Source organism: Bufo gargarizans, chromosome 6 (genome assembly GCF_014858855.1).
Source record: "Bufo gargarizans isolate SCDJY-AF-19 chromosome 6, ASM1485885v1, whole genome shotgun sequence".
NCBI lineage: Eukaryota > Metazoa > Chordata > Amphibia > Anura > Bufonidae > Bufo > Bufo gargarizans.
In genome coordinates, this window is record NC_058085.1 from 224,336,942 (window position 1) to 224,364,913 (window position 27,972).

General features: G+C 46.0%; 1 protein-coding gene across 3 annotated transcripts in view; it reads left to right on the forward strand.

Moving 5' to 3' along the window:
• Nucleotides 1-9,344: 9,344 nt before the first annotated feature.
• The window catches only part of PATL1 (PAT1 homolog 1, processing body mRNA decay factor), a 321,287-nt gene continuing 302,659 nt past the window's right edge, over nucleotides 9,345-27,972 (forward strand). For all 3 annotated transcript variants that reach the window (XM_044296605.1, XM_044296607.1, XM_044296608.1), the window contains exon 1: nucleotides 9,345-9,449. In XM_044296605.1, the coding sequence (XP_044152540.1) occupies nucleotides 9,435-9,449 (15 nt within the window). In that variant the 5' untranslated portion in view covers nucleotides 9,345-9,434. The remainder of the gene's footprint in view (nucleotides 9,450-27,972) is intronic.

Genomic DNA, 27,972 nt, shown 5'->3' on the forward strand with positions numbered 1-27,972 from the left:
GAACAGCTTATGTGATTCTCCCTTCGAACCCATTGAGGATATATCCGACAAACTTCTATCCTTCAAGACGGTGTTTCTATTAGCTATCACTACTGCCCGTAGGATAGGCGAGATTCAGGCCCTGTCAGTTAGGGAACCCTTTTTGAAGGTCCTAGATGACAGGATAGTTCTTAAGTTGGATCATTCCTTTTTTCCCAAGGTTGTCTCTGTGTTTCACAGAGAACAGGAGATCATACTCCCTTCATTTTGTACCGCTCCCAAAAACATACAGGAGAAACGGTTCCACTGTCTGGATGTGAGAAGAGCAGTCCTCGCCTACATCAAGCGGACGAAACCTTATAGAAAATCACCAAACCTCTTCATCCAATTCGGTGGTAGAAACAAGGGATGCAAAGCCTCTAAGACCTCTTTAGCCCGCTGGATCAAGGAGACCATCAGGGAATGTTAGACTGCAGAATTTGTCTTGGCTATGGCTACAACCATGAGCAGAGAAAGCAGGAGCTACCATCGATCAAATCTGCAAGGCAGCAACCTGGTCTTCCTCCACTACCCTTGTCAGACATTACAGACTGTATTCAATGGCCAATTAGCAGGGACGTAGCTATAGGGGGTGCAGAGGTAGCAGTCGCCTTGTGCTGCATAAGAAGACACACAAAGCACTGAGGGAAGGGGGGCCCAAGTCTAACTCTTGCACCAGGGCCCATGAGCCTTTAGTTACGCCCCTGCCAATTAGGACTTAGCTTTTGGCCATAAGGTCCTACAGGCAGTGGTCCCCCCCTAAGATTTCGTTCTAAGTTGTTAGTTCTCCATGGGTGCTGTCATGGAGGACGTCCTGGAAACATATATTTAGTTTACCGGTAAATGGTTTTCCAGGAGTCCAGAATGACAGCACCCAATACTACCCCCTTCCCCCCATTTTTTGTTACTTCCGGTACTCTATTTGGTTTGTATGACTTATACTGCTACTGTATACAGTGTGAATTAACATTGTTCTCAAAATAAAGATGTGGCAGCCTATCCGGTGTAGTAAGTTATAAAGAACACTGGAGAGAGGGGGTGTGTAGGGGCCTTTTAAACTGTCTCTCTTCCTGTCCCTGCAGAAGCCAATAAGGACATCCTCCATGGGTGCTGTCATTCCGGACTCCTGGAAAGCCATTTACCGGTAAACTAAATATATGTTTCCACAGGATGCATTTAGAGACAAAGCAACTTGTGGATGGGCGTATTAACAAATAGGAGAACCTATTAAAAATGTGATTACCTCCTCCAATTTGGAAAATTACCTCTGCTGCAGCCCTTTTATTAACTCTGGAAATGAATGAAGCAGGAGAAGTAGAAACACAGACAACAAAAGATAAACCATGAAGTCCAAACCCAATAAGGACGCGAGGAAAAGCGCGAGAGATCCTTTTGTTGAGATTTTATTCGCACAATACATGGTAAACAAAAAGAATTTAGAGGTAAGTCCAACAGACTCTAAAGTAACATAAAGAGTGTTTTTTTTTTTGATTAAGTTAAAATCCTTTTTGTTTATGATGTATTGTTCAAATACAATCTCAGCCAAAGGATACCTCACGCAATGCATTCGGGAACCTAGTATCCTAAACCTGTCAGTACAGGGTCCAGAAAGTGGTCAATGACCCATTAAGAAAAAGGATTTCAAGGTAAGTCCAAAAGACACACATTTTAGTGTGCGTTGCATTGGGGGACAAAGTATCCTTGGATGTCCAAACATGGTCCGTGAATGGGGTGAATGAAGCGTAATTTAAACATCAGCTTGTAGGATGATGCCACACAGACTGTTGTTGGATGCAAACGGGAAGTGTTTGACACCTGTTGTACAATTGTGAACACAGTCCATTGACTTTGAGAAGCTGCTTTTTGGAACAGTTGGAAAACAGGACTCTTCCAGTGTGTTGAATGGTTGCCGAGTAACCTTTTTTCTTTTTTTGTTCTATATGAGTTATAGTTAAAAACTGTAAAAAAAAAAAAAAATGTATAGCACCAATTTTTTTTTTAAATCTAATTTAATCTAATCTACTAATCTAATTCTTCCACAAATATGGACATATTAAATTGTGCCAGCCAAGCTGTCATTATTTGGTGGCATCTGAATACCACAGAACTGTTAATATCTTGACGTATTAATATTATAAAAATCATCTGATTGCAAACACTATTTTAAGGCAAAAAAATTAATGGAACAGAAATTTTTTACACCCCTTCCCCCTCCCCCCACAGCACAACAGATGGTGAAAGGGTGTATTTTTAGCTAATACTTATGACATTGTGATTTATTGTATGTGTTCGGTTGAAAACAATGTTATTTATACTTATGATTTAAATATTAATCATTACAATATCTATTAATAAAATACAGTTGTGGAATAAGATGACTCCTGTTTTTATTTAAGTAATCTTCCTGGTTGCGGTCAGCCAAGCAGGCACAGGCAGTAGCCTGTGAATGTGAACCCCCCCCCCCCACCTTTGCGATCCCACTATGTCCAAATTAATAGCGATTGTGTCAATCGAGTGATGCTGGGCGTAGTGACCCTGAGAATATAAGCTGGTCACCACTCCTGCAGTGAAAATCTGCTGCCCCTGCGCGTTCACAGCCGGCGCTGTGAACATATGATGGATCCGATGCCTCCTGCTACTGTGTCCAATGCCCCCTGGATCTGATGCCTCCTGCAAATGTGTCCGATGCCCCCTGCCAGTGTGCCCACTGTCCCCCATAAAGGTTCTATCAAAGATAACATGCCCAGCGCCTGCTGTGAAAATCTGCTGCCCCTGCGTGTTCACAGCTCAGCGCTGTAAACATATGATGGATCCGATGCCTCCTGCTACTGTGTCCGATGCCCCTGGATCCGATGCCTCCTGCAAGTGTGTCCGATGCCCCCTGCCAGTGTGCCCACTGTCCCCCATAAAAGTTCTATCAAAGATAACATGCCCAGCGCCTGCTGGGAAAATCTGCTGCCCCTGCGCGTTCACAGCTCAGCACTGTGAACATATGATGGATCCGATGCCTCCTGCAAATGTGCACGATGCCCCCTGGATCCGATGCCTCCTGCAAATGTGTCCGATGCCCCCTGCCACTGTGCCCACTGTCCCCCATAAAGGTTCTATCAAAGATAACATGCCCAGCGCCCGCTGTGAAAATCTGCTGCCCCCTGCGCGTTCACAGCCAGCGCTGTGAACATATGATGGATCCGATGCCTCCTACAAATGTGCCCAATGCCCCCTGGATCCGATGCCTCCTGCAAATGTGTCTGATGCCCCCTGCCAGTGTGCCCACTGTCCCCCATAAAAGTTCTATCAAAGATAACATGCCCAGCGCCTGCTGGGAAAATCTGCTGCCCCTGCGCGTTCACAGCCCAGCGCTGTGAACATATGATGGATCCGATGCCTTCTGCTACTGTGTCCGATGCCTCCTGCAAATGTGTCCGATGCCCACTGTCCCCTATAAAGGTTCTATCAAAGATAACATGCCCAGTGCCTGCTGAGAAAATCTGCTGCCCCTGCGCGTTCACAGCCCAGCGCTGTGAACATATGATGGATCCGATGCCTCCTGCAAATGTGCCCGATGCCCCCTGGATCCAATGCCTCCTGCAAATGTGTCTGATGCCCCCTGCCAGTGTGCCCACTGTCCCCATAAAGGTTCTATCAAAGATAACATGCCCAGCGCCTGCTGTGAAAATCTGCTGCCCCTGCGCGTTCACAGCTCAGCGCTGTGAACATATGATGGATCCGATGCCTCCTGCAAATGTGCACGATGCCCCCTGGATCCGATGACTCCTGCAAATGTGTCCGATGCCCCCTGCCAGTGTGCCCACTGTCCCCCATAAAGGTTCTGTCAAAGATAACATGCCCAGCGCCTGCTGTGAAAATCTGCTGCCCCTGCGCGTTCACAGCTCAGCGCTGTGAACATATGATGGATCCGATGCCTCCTGCAAATGTGCACGATGCCCCCTGGATCCGATGCCTCCTGCAAATGTGTCCGATGCCCCCTGCCACTGTCCCCCATAAAGGTTCTATCAAAGATAACATGCCCAGCGCCTGCTGTGAAAATCTGCTGCCCCTGCGCGTTCACAGCCAGCGCTGTGAACATATGATGGATCCGATGCCTCCTGCAAATGTGTCCGATGCCCCCTGGATCCGATGCCTCCTCCAAATGTGTCCGATGCCCCCTGCCAGTGTGCCCACTGTCCCCCATAAAGGTTCTATCAAAGATAACATGCCCAGCGCCTGCTGGGAAAATCTGCTGCCCCTGCGCGTTCACAGCCCAGCGCTGTGAACATATGATGGATCCGATGCCTCCTGCAAATGTGCCCAATGCCCCCTGGATCCGATGCCTCCTGCAAATGTGTCCGATGCCCCCTGCCAGTGTGCCCACTGTCCCCCATAAAGGTTCTATCAAAGATAACATGCCCAGCGCCTGCTGGGAAAATCTGCTGCCCCTGCGCGTTCACAGCCCAGCGCTGTGAACATATGATGGATCCGATGCCTTCTGCTACTGTGTCCGATGCCCCTGGATCCGATGCCTCCTGCAAATGTGTCCGATGCCCACTGTCCCCCATAAAGGTTCTATCAAAGATAACATGCCCAGTGCCTGCTGGGAAAATCTGCTGCCCCTGCACGTTCACAGCCCAGCGCTGTGAACATATGATGGATCCGATGCCTCCTGCAAATGTGCCCGATGCCCCCTGGATCCGATGCCTCCTGCAAATGTGTCCGATGCCCCCTGCCAGTGTGCCCACTGTCCCCCATAAAGGTTCTATCAAAGATAACATGCCCAGCGCCTGCTGTGAAAATCTGCTGCCCCTGCGCGTTCACAGCCCAGCGCTGTGAACATATGATGGATCCGATGCCTCCTGCAAATGTGCCCGATGCCCCCTGGATCCGATGCCTCCTGCAAATGTGTCCGATGCCCCCTGCCAGTGTGCCCACTGTCCCCCATAAAGGTTCTATCAAAGATAACATGCCCAGCGCCTGCTGTGAAAATCTGCTGCCCCTGCGCGTTCACAGCTCAGCGCTGTGAACATATGATGGATCCGATGCCAACTGCTACTGTGTCTGATGCCCCCTGGATCCGATGCCTCCTGCAAATGTGTCCGATGCCCCCTGCCAGTGTGCCCACTGTCCCCCATAAAGGTTCTATCAAAAGATAACATGCCCAGCGCCTGTGGTGATTATCTGCTGCCTCTGCGCGTTCACAGTAAGTGCTGTGAACATATGATGGATCCGATGCCTCCTGCTACTGTGTCCGATGCCCCCTGGATCTAATGCCTCCTGCAAATGTGTCCGATGCCCCCTGCCAGTGTGATCTTATCTTACCGGACAGGATGAGCTGGGCCTGGTATAGCCTTTATGACCTTTTTATAGCTGGTCTCAAAGAGTAGTGGTAATAAAAGTGTCCATCTATATCATAGGCGACCCAGGCTTCAGGAAGATGAGAGTTCACAGTTTTTTTTTACATATGCCAGAAGCATATAAGATGGCTACCCAGAGGAATTATGTATGTATGCCGGCACAAACACCACCACTGTTTCTTAGGCTACTTTCACACTTGCGCTTGATCGGATCCGTTCTGAACGGATCCGATCATATTAATGCAGACGGAGGCTCCGTTCAGTACGGATCCGTCTGCATTAATAACTTAGAAAAATTTCTCAAAAAGAAAAAGTTCGCAAGTAGCCTGAGCGGATCCGTTCAGACTTTCAATGTAAAGTCAATGGGGGACGGATCCACTTGAAGATTGAGCCATATGGGCTCATCTTCAAGCGGATCCGTTCCCATTGACTTACATTGTAAGTCTGAACGGATCCGCACGGCCAGGCGGACAGCTGAACGCTGCAAGCAGCGTTCAGCTGTCTGCCTGTCCGTGCGGAGGCGAGCGAAGCGGAGGCTGAACGCCGCCAGACTGATGCAGTCTGAGCGGATCCGCTCCATTCAGACTGCATCAGGGCTGGACGGAGGCGTCTGGGTCCGCTCGTGAGCTCCTTCAAACGGAGCTCACGAACGGACCCATGAACGCTAGTGTGAAAGTAGCCTTAAAGGGACACTGACAGGCCCAATTAGCATATTGAGTTATATATATCACAGTACAGGTCATATAAAGTGTATTAGAATCATGTAAGTATCCCCCCTGCCCACCTTATAAATACGGAAATATAAAGTTTTATAACCTGCTTGTCCGGTCTCCAATCTGCCCAAGGGGCGGTGTTTCATCTGAAAATGCGCCCAGCCAGCCGCTCCCAACTGCCGTTCTGAAGCCCCGCCCAGCTCATCAATATTCACTTCGCTGGGCGGCGGCTACAACTCTCCAGGTCACGATCCTGCGCATGGGCAATCGAATCCTCCTGGCATCGTTCGTGTGTAATCTTCTGCGCCTGCGCCCCGCCGTGGTTAGATCGCGCCTGCGTACACACCCTGCCTGCGTCCCCGAGCCTCTGCCTCATGCGCATGCGCCAGACACTGTTCATAGCAGCCACGCTTCAGGCGCATGCGCATGAGGCAGAGGCTCGGGGACGCAGGCGCGATCTAACCACGGCGGGGCGCAGGCGCAGAAGATTACACACGAACGATGCCAGGAGGATTCGATTGCCCATGCGCAGGATCGTGACCGGGAGAGTTGTAGCCGCCGCCCAGCGAAGTGAATATTGATGAGCTGGGCGGGGCTTCAGAACGGCAGTTGGGAGCGGCTGGCTGGGCGCATTTTCAGATGAAACACCGCCCCTTGGGCAGATTGGAGACCGGACAAGCAGGTTATAAAACTTTATATTTCCGTATTTATAAGGTGGGCAGGGGGGATTCTAATACACTTTATATGACCTGTACTGTGATATATATAACTCAATATGCTAATTGGGCCTGTCAGTGTCCCTTTAAATTGTACATTAGCCACTCCCCTAAAAGGCCACTCCTATTTTGCCACACAAGTATCACCCTATGAAGGAGTCTCCTAGGTTGACATTTCTATCATCTCTGTCTGCTTATGATGAGTGGACATTAATGCAACAATTGACATTGTGACTAATGGAAAACCATACCGGTGGGACAATCCTGGATTTTGGCAGCTCTTGGTACTGGGATGGTATAGACACAAAGTGACTATATAATGGTAATTTATAATACAGTTGGTCTCTAGGTGATCGCAGGGCTATTGCAGTGTAATCACAAGATGATGTGAATGCACTGCAATAGCCAAGCAATCAGACAGACACTGACTGTATTATAAATTACTATGATTCAGTTTGCCGGGGAGATGCATCCGACTCACGGACTGTTTGCCGGGGCAACCACAGTTGTGTAAATCAGTAAATCAGCCCTAATGCTTACAAACAGTTAAAGGGGTATTCTGGTTGTTTAAAGATATCCCCTATCCTACCACTGGGACTAGGGTGGCCACAGACTTTACTCCATAAAGCCGGACATCACAGGCCTCGCCCCCGTTGCAAGCAAAAAAAAAGGGAGGGGGTGGAGAACTGGAAGAAAGGAAGGTGAGCTGGGGGCAGCCTCAGCCAACCATGTCTGTGGGCTCTACTAACTGGGGGTTAGGCTACTTTCACACAAGTGTTAGAAGAATCCGGAACTGCCTGCTGGATCCAGAAATCCGTATGCAAATGGAGATCATTTGTTTCCGGATCCGTCTCTCCGGTGTCATCCGGAAAAACAGATCCGGTATTTATTTTTTTCACATTTTTAAAGGTCTGCGCATGCGCTGACTGGAAAACCGGGTCCGTCAATGTGGCAATTTCCTGAACACTTGGTACAGGATCCGGCATTAATACATTTCAATGGAAATTAATTCTGGATACGGCATTCCAGCAAGTGTTCTGAAAATTTGGCCGGAGAAAATAAGGGACGAAACTGAAAACATCCTAATACATACTGAACGGATTGCTTTTCATTCAGAATGCATTTTTTTCTGGTATTGAGCCCCTATGACGGAATTCAATACTGGAAAACTTTAACGCTAGTGTGAAAGTACCCTTAGAGAAACCTCAGTCAGTTTGTTAGCTGCAGCTCATACTCAGACACTGCAATGCTGCTGTATGAACGTGAGCTACTGAGAAAGGACATCCCTGCGTCTCTCCAGGCCTTGCACTCGACAGAGAGCCATAAAACCGGACTGTCCGACCTAAAACCATACGTCTGGCCACCCTAGCTGGGACCCCAACCAATCACAGGAACAGGTGCCCTGCAGCCACCCTGAAATGACAGGAGTGGCCTAGTCGGTCATGCGTGCAGCTGCTCCATTAATTTTATATGGTAATTCCAGAGATAGCAGAGCAGTGTATTCTATCTCTAGGGTACTTTCACACTTGCGTTGTTGGATTTTGGCAGGCAGTTCCGTCGCTGGAACTGCCTACCGGATCAGGAAATCTGTATGCAAACGGTTACCATTTGTATACGGATCCGGATACGTCTCACAAATGCATTGCAATTCCGGATCCGTCTCTCCGGTTGTCATCCAGAAAAACAGATCCGGTATTCATCTTTTTCTCATCTGCAAAACTGGATCTGTTTTTCTGGAACACTTAGGGCCGGATCCGGCATTAATGTATTTCAATGGAAAATAATGCCGGATCCGACAATTGTTCCATAATTTTGGAAGCGTACAGTGACGGAACTGAAGACATTCTGGTGCATTCTGAACGGATTGCTCTCCATTCAGAATGCATTAGGATAAAACGGATCAGTTTTTTTCTGGTATTGAGCCCCTAGGACAGAACTCAATACCGGAAAAGTCTAACACAAGTGTGAAAGTATCCTGTATCCTTAATCCCATAGAAATTAATGGAAAAGCCTAACTGATCTAATAGTTATCCCCTACCTAAACAAAACAGCTTTGTCATAATGGAGAATTGTATTGATAATAAACTCCATGCGCCCTAAGGACTTTGTGATGTTACAGGGTCACGTGACATGCTAAAGTCACGTGGGTTTGAAGCGCTAGGATAGTTTCTACACCCAATACGCTGTGATAAAGATTAGTAATATTATACAAACATAAAAACAACCAACCCTATTGATGGTGTTTAAGGCAAGGTGCGTGGTCACTTTCAAATTGAGGCTTTGCATGTCATATGACCTTGTGACGTCACAAAATCCTTCCGGCGCATAGCGTTTACACACTGCCATCAATAAAGTTACGATCATTGAACTTTTCAGCAAAGCGAGGTTCCGATTTGCGTCAGACGCAGATCACCTTGGCAACAGAGCGAGCACGCTAGTCATGTGCCTCCAGAGCTAAAGTACCAGTGGACGCGCACGGCTTGTAGTATAGCCAATCAGAGAACGAAGAGGTGGGAAACGCGCTGGTCTTGGCAACCAATCAGGATAGAGAATTGGGAAGAGGAGGGAGTCCGTGAGCGCGCATCGCGGAGAAAGGGCGGAGGGTCCAAGAGTAGGATATCAAGAGGGTGTGAGACATGCTACGGTGTCAGGTAAGAACGGGAATTGTGGAGGCTTGTGTTGGTACTTTTGTATCCTAGCACCCAGACAAAAGGTTGACGGGGACAGTCAAAGTATTGTCTATTCCCAGCAATAGAGAACTGAGTGGGGTTCATAAGAAATGCACCACTTTCTGTCAGTGGGACCAGGTGCCCAGACGGGAACATGTAACCTGAGATGGGATAGGGTGCAGGGCTCTGTACGGCCAGAATTGAAGAGCCCAGGCCAGGTATCAGTCCAGCTGATTTTTCACATCTCTCTTCCATTGTTGATGGAAGCTGGGTTGGAAACAGTGGAGCGCTAGCTTGCTTGGTTGTTTCCAGAATACCAAGTAGGTACCTATGGCTGGCGCTTATGGTGCTGCCACACATTGTGGCTGTGATGTGTTTTGAATGCAGCAAAAACCATACAAACTGCTTTCTGTTTTTTGCAACAACATACCTTTCGGTTATAGTAAGCTTTCTTTCAGCAAATCACAAACAGCAAAACTGACAGTAATTACAAAAGTTACATTAAAGTAATCCTAAAGGGGTTGTGAATGGTCGCTCCTGCCAATTAGCCTTTATAAATATGCTGCTGATCACCCGATCGTGCAGGCACCACTGATCTGCTGCTCAGAAGCCATGATTCTGTATGAGGACAAGGGATAGCAATAGTGATCCCTTGTCCTCGTATTGTGAAGGAGATCATGTATGCATTTAAAGGGAACCTGTCACCGGGATTTTGTGTATAGAGCTGAGGACATGGGTTGCTAGATGGCTGCTAGAACATCCACAATATCCAGTTCCCATAGCTCTCTGTGCTTTTATTGTGTAAAAAAAAAAACGATTTGATACATATGCAAATTACCCTGAGATGAGTCCTGTCCCTGTCTCATCTCAGGGACAGGACTCATCTCAGGTTAATTTGCATATGTATTAAATCGTTTTTTTTTACACAATAAAAGCACACAGAGCTATGGGGACTGGATATTGTGGATGTGCTAGCAGCCCATGTCCTCAGTTCTATACACAAAATCCCGGTGACAGGTTCCCTTTAAGTGCACGGTCTCCCTCACTGAACGAGCAGCCGACTGTCGGGAAGGAATGCTTCCTTGCCACCAATCCACCACTTAGTTGGCCTGTGTAAATCCAACTTTGCTAATGTATTGTGAATCCTGACAGTTGGCTGCTCATTCAGTGAAGGACACTGCTGTAGTTACATGAAAAATGAATCGAGCCAGCAAAGGAGGCGATAAGATAACCCCTATAGTCCCACCATGGGGAAATTCACAGTATTACAGCATCACAGAGAATGCAAAAACTCCAGCATAAAGGCTTTATAGTGACCGTATATTACAGATGTAAAAAAATAAGGGATCTAGATATCACTTGGGGTGAAGTAGTCGTTTACTGATGGTACTGCCTAATGCTATCACCATCTCATGTATGGGATGGGAGTTATTCTCCAGCATGGAGATCAGCTTAGATAGTATCCTTCTCTCACCTACCCTGCTTCCAGGGGCTCCCCAGGATGGAGCTGGCCTTCCTAATCAGTTTGTCAAGTCTCTCCCTGGTTGAGATGCTGATATTTTTAGACCCAGATCGATACGATACCGGGATTCGCTATTTTCCAATACTAGGCTGTGTTAGTATCAGTTAGAGACCGTGCCCCCTCGGCTGTCCCCAGGACTGTGACTGTGACAAGGGGACATTTAGTACGTCTGGAGGAAAGAAGGTTTGTACACAAACATAGAAGAGGATTCTTTACAGTAAGAGCAGTGAGAATATGGAACTCTCTGCCTGAGGAGGTGGTGATGGTGAGTACAATAAAGGAATTTGAGGGGCTTGGATTTATTTCTGGAGCGTAATAATATTACAGGCTATAGCTACTAGAGAGGGATCGTTGATCCAGGGAGTTATTCTGATTGGAGTCCAGAAGGAATTTTATTTTCTACCTCATGATTTTTTTTATTTATTTTTTTGCCTTCGTCTGGATCAACTTGCAGGATAACAGACCGAACTGGATGGACAGATGTCTTTTTTCAGCCTTATAAACTGTTGCTATGAGAGAGTTCGGTATAGAAAATGGATGATGGCGTCCACCCCAAGGCTACTTTCACACTTGCGTTAGGAGCGGATCCGTCTGGTGTCTGCACAGACGGATCCACTCCTATAATGCAAATGCTTGCATCAGTTCAGAACGGATCCGTCTGCATAACTGGTTTTTACAGATCTGATTTTTCACTTCGTGAAAACTCAGATCCGACAGTATATTCTAACACAGAGGCATTCCCATGGTGATGGGACGCTTCAAGTTAGAATATACTAAAAGAACTGTGTACATGACTGCCCCCTGCTGACTGGCAACACCCGATCTCTTACAGGGGGCTGTGATCCGCACAATTATTCTGCGAATCATAGCCCCCTGTAAGAGATCAGGTGCTGCCATGCAGGAGGGGGCAGACCCCCTTCCTCCCCTGTATTAAATGTGACCAGTGCAGCCCCCCTCCCTCTATATTCATTGGTGCCCAGTGTGGCCCCCCCCTCCCTCTATATTCATTGGTGGCCAGTGCGGCCCCCCCTCCCTCCCCTGTATTAAATGTGACCAGTGCGGCCCCCCTCCCTCTATATTCATTGGTGGCCAGTGCGGATTCCCAGTATTAAATGTGACCAGTGCGGCCACCCCTCCCCCACCCCCATCATTGGCAGCGGAGAGTTCCGATCGGAGTCCCAGTTTAATCGCTGGGGCTCCGATCGGTTACCATGGCAGCCAAGACGCTATTGCAGTCTTGGCTGCCATGGTTACTTAGCAATAAATAAAAGCATTATACTTACCTGTGATGTCTGTGATCGGCTGGGCTCTCCTCCTACTGGCAAGTGACAGGTCTGTGCTATAAGCAATGCGCCGCACCTTTCACTTACCAGTAGGAGGATCTCCCGGCCAGTCACAGACATTGCATATAAGTATAATGCGTCTATTTATTGCTAAGTAACCATGGCAACCAGGACTGCAATAGCGTCTTGGCTGCCATGGTAACCGATCGGAGCTCCAGCGATTAAACTGGGACTCCGATCGGAACTCTCCGCTACCACCAATGATGGGGCGGGGGGGGGGGGGGGCTGCCAATTGGTTAAATAGAGGGGAGGGAGCACCTGAGGGGTTAATTGTGCCGCTCACAGCCCCCTGTAAGAGATCGGGTGCTGCCAGGCAGCAGAGGGCAGTCATAAACACAGTTCTCAGTATATTTTAACTTGAAGCGTCCCCATCACCATGGGAACGCCTCTGTGTTAGAATATGCTGTCGGATCTGAGTTTTACGATCTACCTCAAATCCGATGGTATATTCTAACATAGAGGTGTTCCCATGGTGATGGGGACTCTTCAAGTTAAAATATACCATCGGGTTGGAGAAAACTCTGATCTGATGGTATATTAATAGGGACTCCTGACTTTACATTGAAAGTCAGTGGGGGGCGGATCAGTTTGAAATTGCACCATATTGTGTCAACATCAAACGGATCCGTCCCCATTGACTTGCATTGTAAGTCTGGACGAATCTGTTTGGCTCCGCACGGCCAGGCGGACACAAAAACGCTGCAAGCTATGTTCGGGTGTCTGCCTGCTGAGCGGAACGGTGGCCAAGCAGAGCCATACTGATGCATTCTGAGCAGTTCCGCATCCACTCAGAATGCATTGGGGCTGGACGGATCCGTTCGGGGCCGCTTGTGAGAGCCTTCAAACGGAACTCGCAAGCGGAACCCCGAACACAAGTGTGAAAGTAGCCTTATCAGCAAACTAGAGGGGGATCAACAGATAAGCTCACTAGTGGGTAGAGACCTTCATCAAGTAGGACAGACACAATACATTAGTATTGTAATAACGTTATATATATGATGAATGCTATTTAGTGAGACAACCCCTTTACGTCTGCTGTGTTTTTCCCCTTGCTGGAAGAAAACGCACAATGACTTCTATGTATTGGTGCTGTCACCGGATCATGATCTGCTTGACCGCTCTGCAACTACAGCTAGGAAGAGTTGCTGCAGGAAAACCTGCCATAGTGGCAGAGCAGACTGGTTAAACAGAGTGCAGGAGAGGAAGTAAGCAAGCTGCTGACCGGAAGATAGACTCACAGGACCGGAGCTGTAGATAGCAGATAAGTATGATTTCTTCATAACAGAAGTAGGGCAAGGGCACCACATATCCCTGGACAACACCTTTTTAATGCTGTCTTCCTGCTCTGTCTAGCAGTTCTGAGATGACTGCAGATATGCCCAGTGGTCAACTTTTTCCTATGGTCTTCACTACAGGGCAGACACTACAAGCACAGTTTCGGGCATTATAACGAAGGCCTCATGCACACGGCTGTTGCTCGACCGTTCAGTGCATTGGGGACCTCATTTTGCGGTCCCTAATGCACAGGCACTATCCGTGCGGCTGCCGGGACGGATCCAGACCCATTAAGCTTGAATGGGTCTGTGATCTGTCTGCACCAGAAAAAATAGAACAGTTCAAGTGAATGGGTCAGCATCCATGATGCGGTGAGCACATGGCCGGTGACCATATAATGCGGGCAGCTATACGGGCCATGGCTGGCAACTGCCGTGTGCATGAGGCCTAAGAGCCATGGAGTAGCATGAAGGTACAGAGAGATCACAGGAGAGATGAGAACTGATTTTCTATCACTACTAGCCTTATCATTGATTTTGATAAATAAGAGCCTTAGATTTATAAAACATAAAATGTATTTATGATTAATATTTCTAAACTTTTCTAAATTTATATGAAAGTTAGAGTTGCACAATATTAATAACTGACAATATTCTGGAGTCAGTAACTTTTCTACCGATTCCACCCAAAACGAATTCTACTGACTCCATAGGCCTGCTATACCATGCTGTCTGCAGATTCTCTCTCAGGCCTCCTGCACACGAACGCGTGCATCGTATTGCGGACCGCGTTTGCAGATCCGCAATACACGGGCACCGTTCCGTGGCCATTCCGCATCACGGATGTGGGCCCATTCACTTCAATGGGTCCGCAAATCGAGAGATGTGGATTGGAAACACGGAATGGAACCCTACGGGAGCACTACGGAGTGCTTCCGCGGGATTTAGTCCTGTACTTCCTTTCCGCAAAAAGATAGAACATGTCCTATCTTTTTGCGAAATGTCCGGATCGCGGACCCATTAAAGTGAATGGGTCTACGATCCGCTGCGGCTCGATGGATAGTGTTTGTGCATTGATGGCTGCAGCATGACCATGTGGCGCACACGTTTGTGTGCAGGAAGCCTAAAGCAATATCCCTGTGTTGGTCTGACTGCTCTGGCAATAATCGCTTAGTTCTATCACTCTCCTCCCTAGTGCTCCTGCTCGGTGCCTGTATTGCAGACTGCAAACGGCTGGTCCGCAATATATGAACCCATTCAAGTCCAGGCTGGTGCCTGTGCATTTATTGGGGACCGCAGCAAGAGCACTGAGCACGTACGCATGAGCCTTTAAGGCAGGGATCAGCAACCTTCGGCACTCCAGCTGTTGTGAAACTACAACTCCCAGCGTGCATACTTGCTCTGCTCTTCTAAGAATTCACATAGAAATGAATGGAGCATTATTATTAAAGCGCCATTCATTCCATAGCGCTGTACATATGATAAGCGGTGCACATACATAACACAGGCAATTGCACTAATCATAAACAAGATGAGTTACAAACTGGTACAGAAGGAGAGAGGGCCCTGCCCGTGAGGGCTTACAATCTACATGGTATGGGAAGAAGGACACAGTAGGTGCGGGTTAAGTTGGTCAGGGAGCATGCTGGGAATTGTACTTTCACAACAGCTGGAGTGCCGAAGGTTGCTGATCCCTGCTTTAAGGCATTGCAATTGGCCAGCCAGAATCCTACTCCGTCGTAATAAGGGGCAATCATCCAAAATCAGCTGTCTGTGGATGATATTTGGCATGGCTATTTTCTCTTGTCATGTTCAGAGGCTTGCTAAAACGTCGGACTTTGACTAGTAGGGAGCCACTTCAAGAAGGTGACGCTAGAGAGATGGTTCTCTTTCCCTGGGAGCATATACTTTTCCATGGAGCACTGCTAAAGTCTCTATACACAGCTGGTCTCTTTAACCCCTTCAAGCAACAGCCAGTTTGGACCAAATCCCGGAGCACGATTCTTAAAATCTTGCATATAAGATGCCTTTAATGTCACTGTACAATACAATGTAATACAATGAAATGTTGTTTGGAGCCATCCTAGATGACAGAGAAACAAGAACTGACATTTAAGCTAAAGCATTACACTAGAAAAAAACAAAACCTTGCACTAGAAGGCATTACCATTAACAGTTCACAGCATATATATATATAGCAAGAGCAAAGTAGGAAGTGCTTGTGAGTATATATACACACTGATTCAGACACCACTGCAGACAAGAGGTCATCATGGGTTCATGAATGCAGCAGTCACTTTCAGTCTGTGGTAGTTTCTATCCTAGGAAGGGGCAATAATCTCTGAGCATTTAGGAGACTGATTGCTTTGGGGTAAAAGCTGTTCTTCAGCCTAGTGGTTCGGGCATGTAGGGCTCTAAGACGCCTACCAGAGGGTAGGGGAATGAAAAGGCTGTGGCCGGGGTGAGTTGGATCCCCGCAGATCATTTTTGCCCTGTTGCTGCAGCGAGCAGTGAAGATGTCATCCAGTGATGGTAACTGAGTACCAGTGATTCTGCCAGCCATTCTGATCATGCGCTTGAGGGTCTTCTTGTCCTCAGAAGAGCAGCCGGAGTACCACACTGTAATGCAGTATATGATAACAGATTCTATGGTGCACCTGTCAAAATTGACTAGCAGTTGTTTTGGGAGTTGTGCTTTCTTCGGACTCCTCAGAAAATAAAGCCTCTGAAGGCCTTATTTGGTAATTTCTTATCCATGACAGGTCCTGACTAATATGAACTCCCAAGAATCTGAAACTTTGAACTATCTTCACGTTTCCACCATTAATGCTAATGGGATGGTGTCCATTTTGTTTCTTCTTCCTAAAATCCAGAATTGGCTCCTTAGTTTTCTTGGTATTGAGTATGAGGTTGTTGTTCTTACTCCATCTCTCTAGGTTCTCAACCTCTTTCCTATAGGCTGTTTCATCATTGTTGGAGATTAGGCCTATCACGGTCGTGTCATCTGCAAATTTTATAATGGTATTGGTATTGTGAATAGGTTTACAGTCATTTGTGAAGAGGGAGTAAAGGAGAGGGCTCAACACACAGCCTTGCGGTACCCCAGTGTTTAGTGTGAAGGATGAAGAAAAGTGCTTGCCCATGCGTACGATTTGTGGTCTTTTTGTAAGAAAATCTGGTATCTGGTTGCACAGGTGTGAGCTGAGACCCAAGTTGTTCAGTTTCGTTGCCAACTTGTTGGGAGGGATGGTGTTAAAGGCCGAGCTGTAATCAATGAACAGCATCTGTACATAGCTGTATCTCTGCTCCAGGTGTGACAGCGCAGTGTGAAGGGTAAGTGAGACAGCATCCTCAGTTTATCTAGTATTAAAGAGGTTATCCCATGACTAATGTAAAAAATGAAAATCGGACATCATATAGTACATGACAATCTCTTTATAACAAAGCTAGAAACAGCCCTGTACCTCACATGGATCCAGCAATCTCCCTACTTATTGCTCTGCTAGATTTATATCAAGCTGGCAGCTTAAGGGGAGTGTCTGTTCTGCTGCAGCTCAGGGGCCGTGTCCATGGTCTCCTTATCACAATTCAGGAGGCAGCTGAAGGATGAAACTGAGCATTTGCAGCCATCTCAGTGAGCAGGACATAAATAAGAAGACAAACTAACAGGTGGCGCTATACAGATACATTTTATTGACTAACTCGGTGGCTATGCAAATGTTTTAATTACATGCAATTATAAAAGTATTCAGCTCCAGGTACTGGTTTCAAAACTGTAGAATATTTGTCATGGGACAACCCCTTTAAGACAGATAGTGATACATCATTTTGTAATTGTCATTTTATTTTTTCGGAAGTTAGGCTTGGAAGCAAATTTGAAAGAAAATTTCCAAAAGCCACTTTTTTTTCTGTTCAGTTATGAAGTCACTTTGTGGGGATTACATGGTAGAAACCACCTCAAGTTATTTAAAACGGTTTTTGCTAACTTTGTTAACCCTTTAGGTGTTCCTCAAGAATTAAAGCAAAGTTGAGTGCAAATTTAAAAATTTAATTTGTTTGTGCAGATTTTCCATTTTATCAATTTTCCTGTAACACAGCGAGGGTAAACAGCCAAACAAACCACAATATTTATTAGGCCTCTTGCACACAACTGTATGCACTTTGAGATCTATGGTCTGTGAGTGGGCCATATGTCCCGAAGCGGCATTGAACAGGAGCACACAGCATTGTAGATTACTGTCCTATCCTATTTTTGGGGAGACAAGGTGACTATAAAATGTCAAATCTTCTTCCTTTTTTTTTTTTTTTTTTTTTAACGACGTTCACCGCTTAGGGGAGATTTTTTAATAATTTGGACTTTTCTGACGTGGCGATGTGTAATATGTTTGTTTTATATATTTTATATGTAAATTGGGAAAGGAGGTGATTTATACTTAACCCCTTAAGGACATAGGACGTACCGGTACGCCCTATTTCCCGAGTCCTTAAGGACCAAGGACGTACCGGTACGTCCTGACTTTAAAATCGGCATTCCGGCGCCGCAGGGGTTAATTTGAACAGGATGCCGGCTGAAATCATTCAGCCGGCATCCTGTTAAAACGCCAGGGGGGGTCATGTGACCCCCCCGTGTCGGCGATCGCAGCAAACCGCAGGTCAATTCAGACCTGCGGTTTGCTGCGCTTTTTGCAGTTTCTGATCCCCGCGGTCCCTGACCGCGGGGATCAGAAACTTCTGAGTGCCTAAAATCAATATTGCGCACCCCCCCCTGCACCCCTGTATGATTTGATGGCGGCGGGTGGTGCAGGGGGGGTGTCGCAGGCAGTGGGGGCGTTGCGGGAGGCGGGCGGTGCGGCAGGCGGGATCGCGATCCCCCGCCCGCCTCCCATTGCATAATCGTTGGTGTACAGTGGGTATACCAGGGTGCCAGCACATTGCTGGCACCCTGGTATAAACGGCTGACATCGTTGATGCGATGTCAGCCGTTTAACCCTTTCCATACAGCGGTCCGTACGGACCGCTGTATGGAAAAGGTTAACAGTAAAAGGGAGCTCCCTCCCTCTCCGATCGGGGGGCTGCTGTGCCTTTGCAGCCCCCCGATGGGAGAGGGAGAGAGCCCCCAGACAGCCCCCCCAGAGCCCCGTCCTTACCCTTCCCCGTCTGCGCAGTTCTGACCATAACTGAGCAGACGGGGAAGGTTCCCATGACAACAGGACGCCTGCTCAGGCGTCCTGCTGTCCATGGTGCTGAACAGATCTATGCTGAAAGCATAGATCTGTTCAGTGTAAGTAAAATACAGTTACAGATACCTATATAGGTTCTGTACTGTATTTTACAGACATCAGACCCACTGGATCTTCAAGAACCAAGTGGGTCTGGGTCAAAAAAAAAAAAATAAGTGAAAAAAGTTAAGATAAAAAAAAAAAACATTTATCACTGAATAAAAATTAAAAAAATAAAATAAACTACACATATTAGGTATCGCCGCGTCCGTAACGACCTGATCTATAAAACGGTCATGTTACTTTCCCCGCACAGTGAACGCCATAAAAATAAAAAAATAAAAACTATGAGAAAATTGAAATTTTGCCCACCTTACTTCCCAAAAAAGGTAATAAAAGTGATCAAAAAAGTCGCATGTACGCCAAAATAGTACCAATCAAACCGTCATCTCATCCCGCAAAAAATTTGACCCTACTCAAGATAATCACCCAAAAACTGAAAAAACTATGGCTCTTAGACTATGGAAACACTAAAACATCATTTTTTTTGTTTCAAAAATAAAATCATTGTGTAAAACCTACATAAATAAAAATAAAGTAGACATATTAGGTATTGCCGCGTCCGTATCGACCGGCTCTATATAAATATCATATGACCTAACCCCTCAGGTGACCACCATAAAAAATAAAAATAATAAATTGTGCAAAAAAAGCAATTTTTTGCCATCTTACGTCACAAAAAGTGTAATAGCAAGCGATCAAAAAGTCATATGCACCCCAAAATAGTGCCAATCAAACTGTCATCTCATCCCGCAAAAAATTAGACCCTACTCAAGATAATCGCCCAAAAACTGAAAAAACTATGGCTCTCAGACTATGGAGACACTAAACAATTTTTTGGTTTTAAAAATGAAGTTATTGTATAAAACTTACATAAATAAAAAAAATTGTATACATATTAGGTATCGCTACGTCCGTGACAACCTGCTCTATAAAATTACCACGTGATCTAACCTGTCAGATGAATGTTGTAAATAACAAAAAAAAAAACGTGCCAAAAAAGCTATTTCTTGTTACCTTGCCGCACAAAAAGTGTAATATAGAGCAACCAAAAATCATATCTACCCTGAACTAGTACCAACAATACTGCCACCCTATTCCGTACTTTCTAAAATGGGGTCACTTTTTTGGAGTTTCTACTCTAGGGGTGCATCAGGGGGGCTTCAAATAGGACATGGTGTCAAAAAAACCAGTCCAGCAAAATCTGCCTTCCAAAAACCGTATGGCATTCCTTTCCTTCTGCGCCCTGCCGTGTGCCCGTACAGCGGTCTACAACCACATATGAGGTGTTTCTGTAAACTACAGAATCAGGGCCATAAATAATGAGTTTTGTTTGGCTGTTAACCCTTGCTTTGTAACTGGAAAAAAAATATTAAAATGGAAAATCTGCCAAAAAAGTTAAATTTTGAAATTGTATCTCTATTTTCCATTAAATCTTGTGCAACACCTAAAGGGTTAACAAAGTTTGTAAAATCAGTTTGAATACCTTGAGGGGTGTAGTTTCTTAGATGGGGTAACTTTTATGGAGTTTCTACTCTAGGGGTGCATCAGGGGGCTTCAAATGGGACATGGTGTCGAAAAACCAGTCCAGCAAAATCTGCCTTCCAAAAACCGTATGGCATTCCTTTCCTTCTGCGCCCTGCCGTGTGCCCGTACAGCGGTCTACAACCACATATGAGGTGTTTCTGTAAACTACAGAATCAGGGCCATAAATAATGAGTTTTGTTTGGCTGTTAACCCTTGCTTTGTAACTGGAAAAAAAATATTAAAATGGAAAATCTGCCAAAAAAGTTAAATTTTGAAATTGTATCTCTATTTTCCATTAAATCTTGTGCAACACCTAAAGGGTTAACAAAGTTTGTAAAATCAGTTTGAATACCTTGAGGGGTGTAGTTTCTTAGATGGGGTAACTTTTATGGAGTTTCTACTCTAGGGGTGCATCAGGGGGCTTCAAATGGGACATGGTGTCGAAAAACCAGTCCAGCAAAATCTGCCTTCCAAAAACCGTATGGCATTCCTTTCCTTCTGCGCCCTGCCGTGTGCCCGTACAGCGTTCTACAGCCACATATGAGGTGTTTCTGTAAACTACAGAATCAGGGCCATAAATAATGAGTTTTGTTTGGCTGTTAACCCTTGCTTTGTAACTGGAAAAAAAATATTAAAATGGAAAATCTGCCAAAAAAGTGAAATTTTGAAATTGTATCTCTATTTTCCATTAAATCTCGTGCAACACCTAAAGGGTTAACAAAGTTTGTAAAATCAGTTTTGAATACCTTGAGGGGTGTAGTTTCTTAGATGGGGTCACTTTTATGGAGTTTCTACTCTAGGGGTGCATCAGGGGGCTTCAAATGGGACATGGTGTCAAAAAAACTGTCCAGCAAAATCTGGCTTCCAAAAACCATACAGCGTACCTTTCACTCTACGCCCCGCTGTGTGGCCGTACAGTAGTTTACGGCCACATATGGGGTGTTTCTGTAAACGGCAGAGTCAGGGCAATAAAGATACAGTCTTGTTTGGCTGTTAACCCTTGCTTTGTTAGTGGAAAAAATGGGTTAAAATTGAAAATTTGGCAAAAAAATGAAATTCTCAAATTTCATCCCCATTTGCCAATAACTCTTGTGCAACACCTAAAGGGTTAACGAAGTTTGTAAAATCAGTTTTGAATACCTTGAGGGGTGTAGTTTCTTAGATGGGGTCACTTTTATGGAGTTTCTACTCTAGGGGTGCATCAGGGGGCTTCAAATGGGACATGGTGTCAAAAAAACTGTCCAGCAAAATCTGGCTTCCAAAAACCATCCGGCGCACCTTTCACTCTACGCCCCGCTGTGTGGCCGTACAGTAGTTTACGGCCACATATGGGGTGTTTCTGTAAACGGCAGAGTCAGGGCAATAAAGATACAGTCTTTTTTGGCTGTTAACCCTTGCTTTGTTAGTGGAAAAAATGGGTTAAAATTGAAAATTAGGCAAAAAAATGAAATTCTCAAATTTCATCCCCATTTGCCAATAACTCTTGTGCAACACCTAAAGGGTTAACAGAGTTTGTAAAATCAGTTTTGAATACCTTGAGGGGTGTAGTTTATAGAATGGGGTCATTTTTGGGCGGTTTCTATTATGTAAGCCTTGCAAAGTGACTTCAGAGCTGTAGTGGTCCCTAAAAATTGGGTTTTTGTAAATTTCTGAAAAATTTCAAGATTTGCTTCTAAACTTCTAAGCCTTGTAACATCCCCAAAAAATAAAATATCATTCCCAAAATAATTCAAACATGAAGTAGACATATGGGGAATGTAAAGTCATCACAATTTTTGGGGGTATTACTATGTATTACAGAAGTAGAGAAACTGAAACTTTGAAATTTGCTAATTTTTCAAAATTTTTGGTAAATTAGGTATTTTATTATGCAAAAAAATTAATTTTTTTGACTTTATTTTACCAGTGTCATGAAGTACAATATGTGACGAAAAAACAATCTCAGAATGGCCTGGATAAGTAAAAGCGTTTTAAAGTTATCAGCACTTAAAGTGACACTGGTCAGATTTGCAAAAAATGGCCTGGTCCTTAAGGTGAAAATGAGCCTGGTCCTTAAGGGGTTAATATTATTTATTTATATTTATTTTTTTACTTTTTATTTACTAACTATTAGCCCACTCAGGGGCCAGAACCCTTGTCCTTTTCACCCGAATAGAGCTCTATTAGGGTGAATAGGATCTCACACTCTCCCTGCTGCCCTGTGCATAGTGCACACAGCAGCAGGGAGCTTACCATGGCAGCCAGGGCTTCAGTAGTGTCCTGGCTGCCATGGCAACCGATCGGAGCTGGGGCTCTGATCAGAAGCTGCCACTGCACCACTAATGAGGAGGAGGGGACCCTGTGGCCATTGCCACCAATCACTTTAATACTGGGGATGTCGCCACCCGACCCCTATGAGAGGTTGCAGTTAACCCCTCAGGTGCAGCACCTGAGGGGTTAACTGCCGCGGATGGCAGCTACCTCTCATAGAGGTCGGGTGCTGGCTATATGATTCTGCAACCAGTACCTGCCTCCTGTATTTGAATTAATAAGTGAGTTAACTTCGTTGGTGGTGCAGTGGCCGCAGCCCCTCCTCTCCTCTTCCCCCTTTCTCGGACTGCCTCCTTCTCCCTGTGCTGCTGAGGGAACATGGTGCGCTGAGAGCAGAGCACTCCATGTTCTCTGATACTAGGCTGCGCAGTAGCACAGCCTAGTATCTGTAAATTCTAAAGTATCGATAGGGTTGTCTCGGGTATCGAATTATCAATACCCAATCTATGAGTGAAGTAAATGCTTTGACCCAACAAGCGTTTCATAGAATTTTGAAACGTATGGTTGTGAAAATGAAGAATTAACTTTTATTTCCAGTATGTTGCTTTAGCCCCAAATTTTTCATTTTCACAAGGGGTTACAGGGAAAAAGATATAAAAAAATATATAATTTGTTATGCATTTTTTCCTGAATACGGCAACACCATATATGTGGTCGTAAACCGCTCTTTGGGGGCACGGCAGCATTCAGAAGGGAAGGAGCGGCATCGGATTTTCTAACGTGTAATAGTTTTTAGGGGCCATAACTTTTTTTATTTTTCACCAATGTAGCTGTGTGAGGGCTTGTTATCCATTTTTCCATTTCATCCACCATGACGGCTACACATGAGATGGACATCTGTAGGGGCAAGAACACAGAGTTTAAAAGGCCACCACCCACTCTCACCCCCAGTGTTTCCTGTCCCTGAGAGGGCACCTCACAGAGACCACCTGTGGGAGGTGAGGATTTATTTATTTATTTTTTATTTTATTTTTTTAATGGTACCTTTTCTGGAGGGGATTACTGTGGTTTCTCCTTCACCACTAAAATAGGAGCAGATCTTGTCCCTGATTTAGTTTCTCTCCATTTTTGCATGGTCTTCCTTCCCTTCTGTGTGGAAGCTGACCGCGAACTATAGAGCACGCTGCGCTGCGCTGCACTGCACTCTATTCCCAGCTGGGGGCGGAGCCTAGGAACCACGTGGGGAGTACGTGCGCGCCTGTGATGTCAGACGCGCCTAGATGGAAAAGAGCGATGTTTTCACACTACCTACCGCTGCTCCACTGTGGTTGTTTCCGGCTCCAGAATTAGGATGTCAGCTCCTGATGCCCTTGCAAGCCAGAGGATTCTACAGACCCACCCTCAGCTACTCCAACCGTGAGTTCCCCTAGGGGGAGAATATCTGTTACCCTGATATTTTTTTGTTATGTACTTCTGATACCGGATTGCTCCTCTCTTTATAGGGAGTGAAAGAGGTCAGAGTTAAATCCATGGTCACTAGATGTGCAACTTGTACCAAAAGACACCCTGAAAAATCACAAAAAGAAGCTCTGTCAGGCTTGCATAAATGACCTTGTAAAAGAGGAGCAACTGTCTATCCTCATGGAGGTTAAATCTATGTTCCAAAATTAGATAAAATCCTCCTTGGCCTCCCTCGGGTCCATTCCTCCTACACTCCTACAAATTAGAGAACCATATTAAAAGCAAAACTCCCGGATAGGAAATCCTAAGCTCTATTCCCATTCTCAAATCGGCCATAGCATTTCTGGCTGATGCCTTAGCGGAATCGGTCAGGTTTGCTGCTAAGGATGCAGCACTTTCAAACTCGGCGAGAAGGGCACTGTGGATGAAGTTTTTAGACCAGTTTTAGATAAAATTCTTGAAAAGGCAGCGGACAAGAAGAAGGGTTTCCCAGAGGAAAGCAAAAAGAAGCTTTTTCGTTCCTTTAACCCTCAATCCAAGTCTTTAAAGAGGCAAAGGGAAGTCAGGATGGTGGAGCTATCAAAAAGGGGGAAAGGGCAGAGGTTTCCTCCTCAATCCCCAGAATAAACAGGTTGAAAAACAATGGCGCCAGGGTGAGAGGAAGGTTGAGGGATTTTCTATCCCATTGGGAAGCCATAACCCAGAATCCCTGGGCTTTGGACACTATAAAAACTGATACAAGATAGACTTTTCCTCAACTCCTCCAAAAGTCATAACCTACAGGAAATTCAAAATGGAGACAATTTCGTCAATCCCTTTAATCAAAAAAGGTGCATACATGGCTTCTAGCGATCTAAAAGATGCCTATTACCACGTTCCCATACATCAAAATTCCCCAAAATACCTCAGATTCACTTTAATAGACGAAGTAGGTATTGTATCATTTCCAGTTCACTGCCCTACCCTTTGGTATATCTTTTGCTCCAAAGTTGTTCACAAAACTGGTGGTAGAAATGATCTCCCCTCTCAGGCTAGAGGGCTTAAAGGGACACTGACAGCCCCAATTAGCATATTTAGGTATATATACGCGAGTACAGGTCTTATAAAGTCTATTAAAATGATCTTAGTATCCCCCCTGTTCACCTTATAAGTACCAAAATATAAAGTTATATAACCTGCTTGTCCGGTCACCAATCTGCCCAAGGGGCGGCGTTTCATCACAAAATGCGCCCAGCCAGCCGCTCCTAACTGCCGTTCTGAAGCCCCGCCCAGCTCATCAATATTCACTTAGCTGGGCGGCGGCTACAACTCTCCGGACTCAAGTGCTGCAGCCTCTGCTATATGCGCATCCGCCGGGCACTTGAGTCGGGAGAGTTGTAGCCGCCGGGCACTAGAGCTGCGGGGACTCCGGCAAATTATGCAAGTGAGGAGGGTTACCCCGAAAAGCGTAATCTCCATGGGGAGCCGCTGCTAAGTCTGGACTTCAGAGTCTGTCCCTCTCCTTCCGTCCCCTTCCCTGGACCTGGAGGGGTTTGTACCTTCTGGGTCTCTTGTGAACCTCTGCAGCTGTGCTTGGCTGCCGGCCCGCGTGTGGCTGCACTTCCGGGTGCGGCGGTGGGAGGAAGCCGATGTTGCGGACCGGAAGGGGAGGTAGCCGGCAGCGCGTGCTGAGGACAAAATGCCCAGCCAGCTCACTGCCATGCGAACTGGAGAGCCATCAGTTACCCATTCTGGCTGAGTTGCTGTGTAAAGAATGGAGCAGGTTCAGCGCGCTGAGACCACCAATGATACATCGGTACCACGGTGGGGAAAGAGGGGTCATTCCCTATTAGATTTTGATTAGTATTGCTTATGGGGTTATGTTTGTTTGTACCTAGGAGTCTTACAGGAAGACCTCCAGATCTAAAAAGGGGGTGTGCGGTTTGTAAAAAGCTACCCTCTGCATGGGTGAAACCCCTTTGTCAAGGATGTGTCAGCAACTTAATGGAGAAGGAAGCTCCATCCTTGATGAGCAGTATTAAGCAGATGATCAGGGATGAGGTCAAAAAGTCGGTTAGCGGATTGATTAAATGTTACCCCTGTACTTCTGGTGCTGCTTCTAAAGATTCACCCTCCAGTGACATTCTCTCTGGGTTGGAGGCTGCTGGGAAACCGCTTTTTCATACTGAAAACACTAACTCCCTAGTTAAGGCTACTGTCACACTAGCGTTCGGGGCTCCGCTTGTGAGTTCCGTTTGAAGGCTCTCTCAAGCGGCCCCGAACGCATCCGTACTGCCCTAATGCATTCTGAGTGGATGCGGATCTGCTCAGAATGCATCAGTCTGGCACCGTTTGTCCTCCGCTCCGCTCAGCAGGCGTACACCCGAACGCTGTTTGCAGTGTTCGGATGTCCGCCTGGCCGTGCAGAGGCAAACGGATCCGTCCAGACTTACAATGTAAGTCAATAGGGACGATCCGTTTGAAGTTGACACAATATGGCTCAATTTTCAAACGGATCCGTCCCCCATTGACTTTCAATGTAAAGTCTGGACGGATCCGTCTGAGCAACTTTCACACTTAGAATTTTTTCTAAATTATAATGCAGACGGATCCGTTCTGAACGGATCCCATCGTCTGCATTATAGGAGCGGATCCGTCTGTGCAGACACCAGACGGATCTGCTCTGAACGCAAGTGTGAAAGGCAGTCAGAACTACTATGGGTTTGGATGATCAACTACCTCAGCAATCGGTGCAGGACTCTGTTTGAGGGCCTGGGTCCTAGAAAGAGGAAGGTGTTTGATGTACATAAGAACATTCAGGCGGTAATCGCCAGGGAATGGAAAAGACCGGATAGGAAATTTTCCGTTCCTTCCTCTGTTAAACGTAAATATCAGTTTGATGAAGAGGTCTAAACTCCCTGGGATAAGGCCCCATAGCTGGATGCTTCTGTAGCTAACATGTCCAGATATAATTCTCTACCCTTTGAGGATATGGGTTCCCTTAAGGACCCAATGGACAGAAGGGCAGAGGTTTACTTAAAGGGAACCTGTCACCGGGGATTTTGGGTATAGAGCTGAGGACATGGGTTGCTAGATGTCCGCTAGCACATCCGCAATATCCAGTCCTCATAGCTCTGTGTGCTTTTATTTTGTATAAAAACCGATTTGATACATATGCAAATTAACCGGAGATGAGTCAGAGCTTGAAAATATGACTCTTCTCTGGTCACACAAGTAAGATATGACTCTTTTATGTTAATTTGCATATGTATTAAATCGGTTTTATTGCACAATAAAAGCACACAGAGCTATGGGGACTGGGTATTGCGGATGTGCTAGCGGCCATCTAGCAACCTATGTCCTCAGCTCTATACCCAAAATCCCGGTGACAGGTTCCCTTTAAAGAAAAATTGTGGGGCCTCTGCAGCAGCTTTTAAACCTGCTATTGCAGCTACCTCTGTCGCTAGGTCCCTAAAGGTGTGGATGGGAAAGTTAGAGTCCCACATTAAAGGGGGTACCGCTAGGGAGCAGTTGCTTACCTCTTTCCCCATTATAAACAACGGCCTAGATTTCTTGGCTAATGCCTCTGCGGATTCCTTAGAATTCTCCGCCATGGCTTATCCAACTCTGCCCATAGGGCTATTTGGTTAAAGGGCTGGAATGGAGACTCTTCCTCTAAGGCTAAACTTTGCGCTATCCCATGTCAGGGTGAGTTTTTGTTTGGCCCTGTCCTTGACGACCTTTTAGAAAAGTCTTCCGTCAAGAAAAAAGGGTTTCCCTCAGCTAGTCAAACCCCTAGGACAGTGATGGCAAACCTTTTAGAGACCGAGTGCCCAAACTGCACCCCAAAACCCACATATTTATCACAAA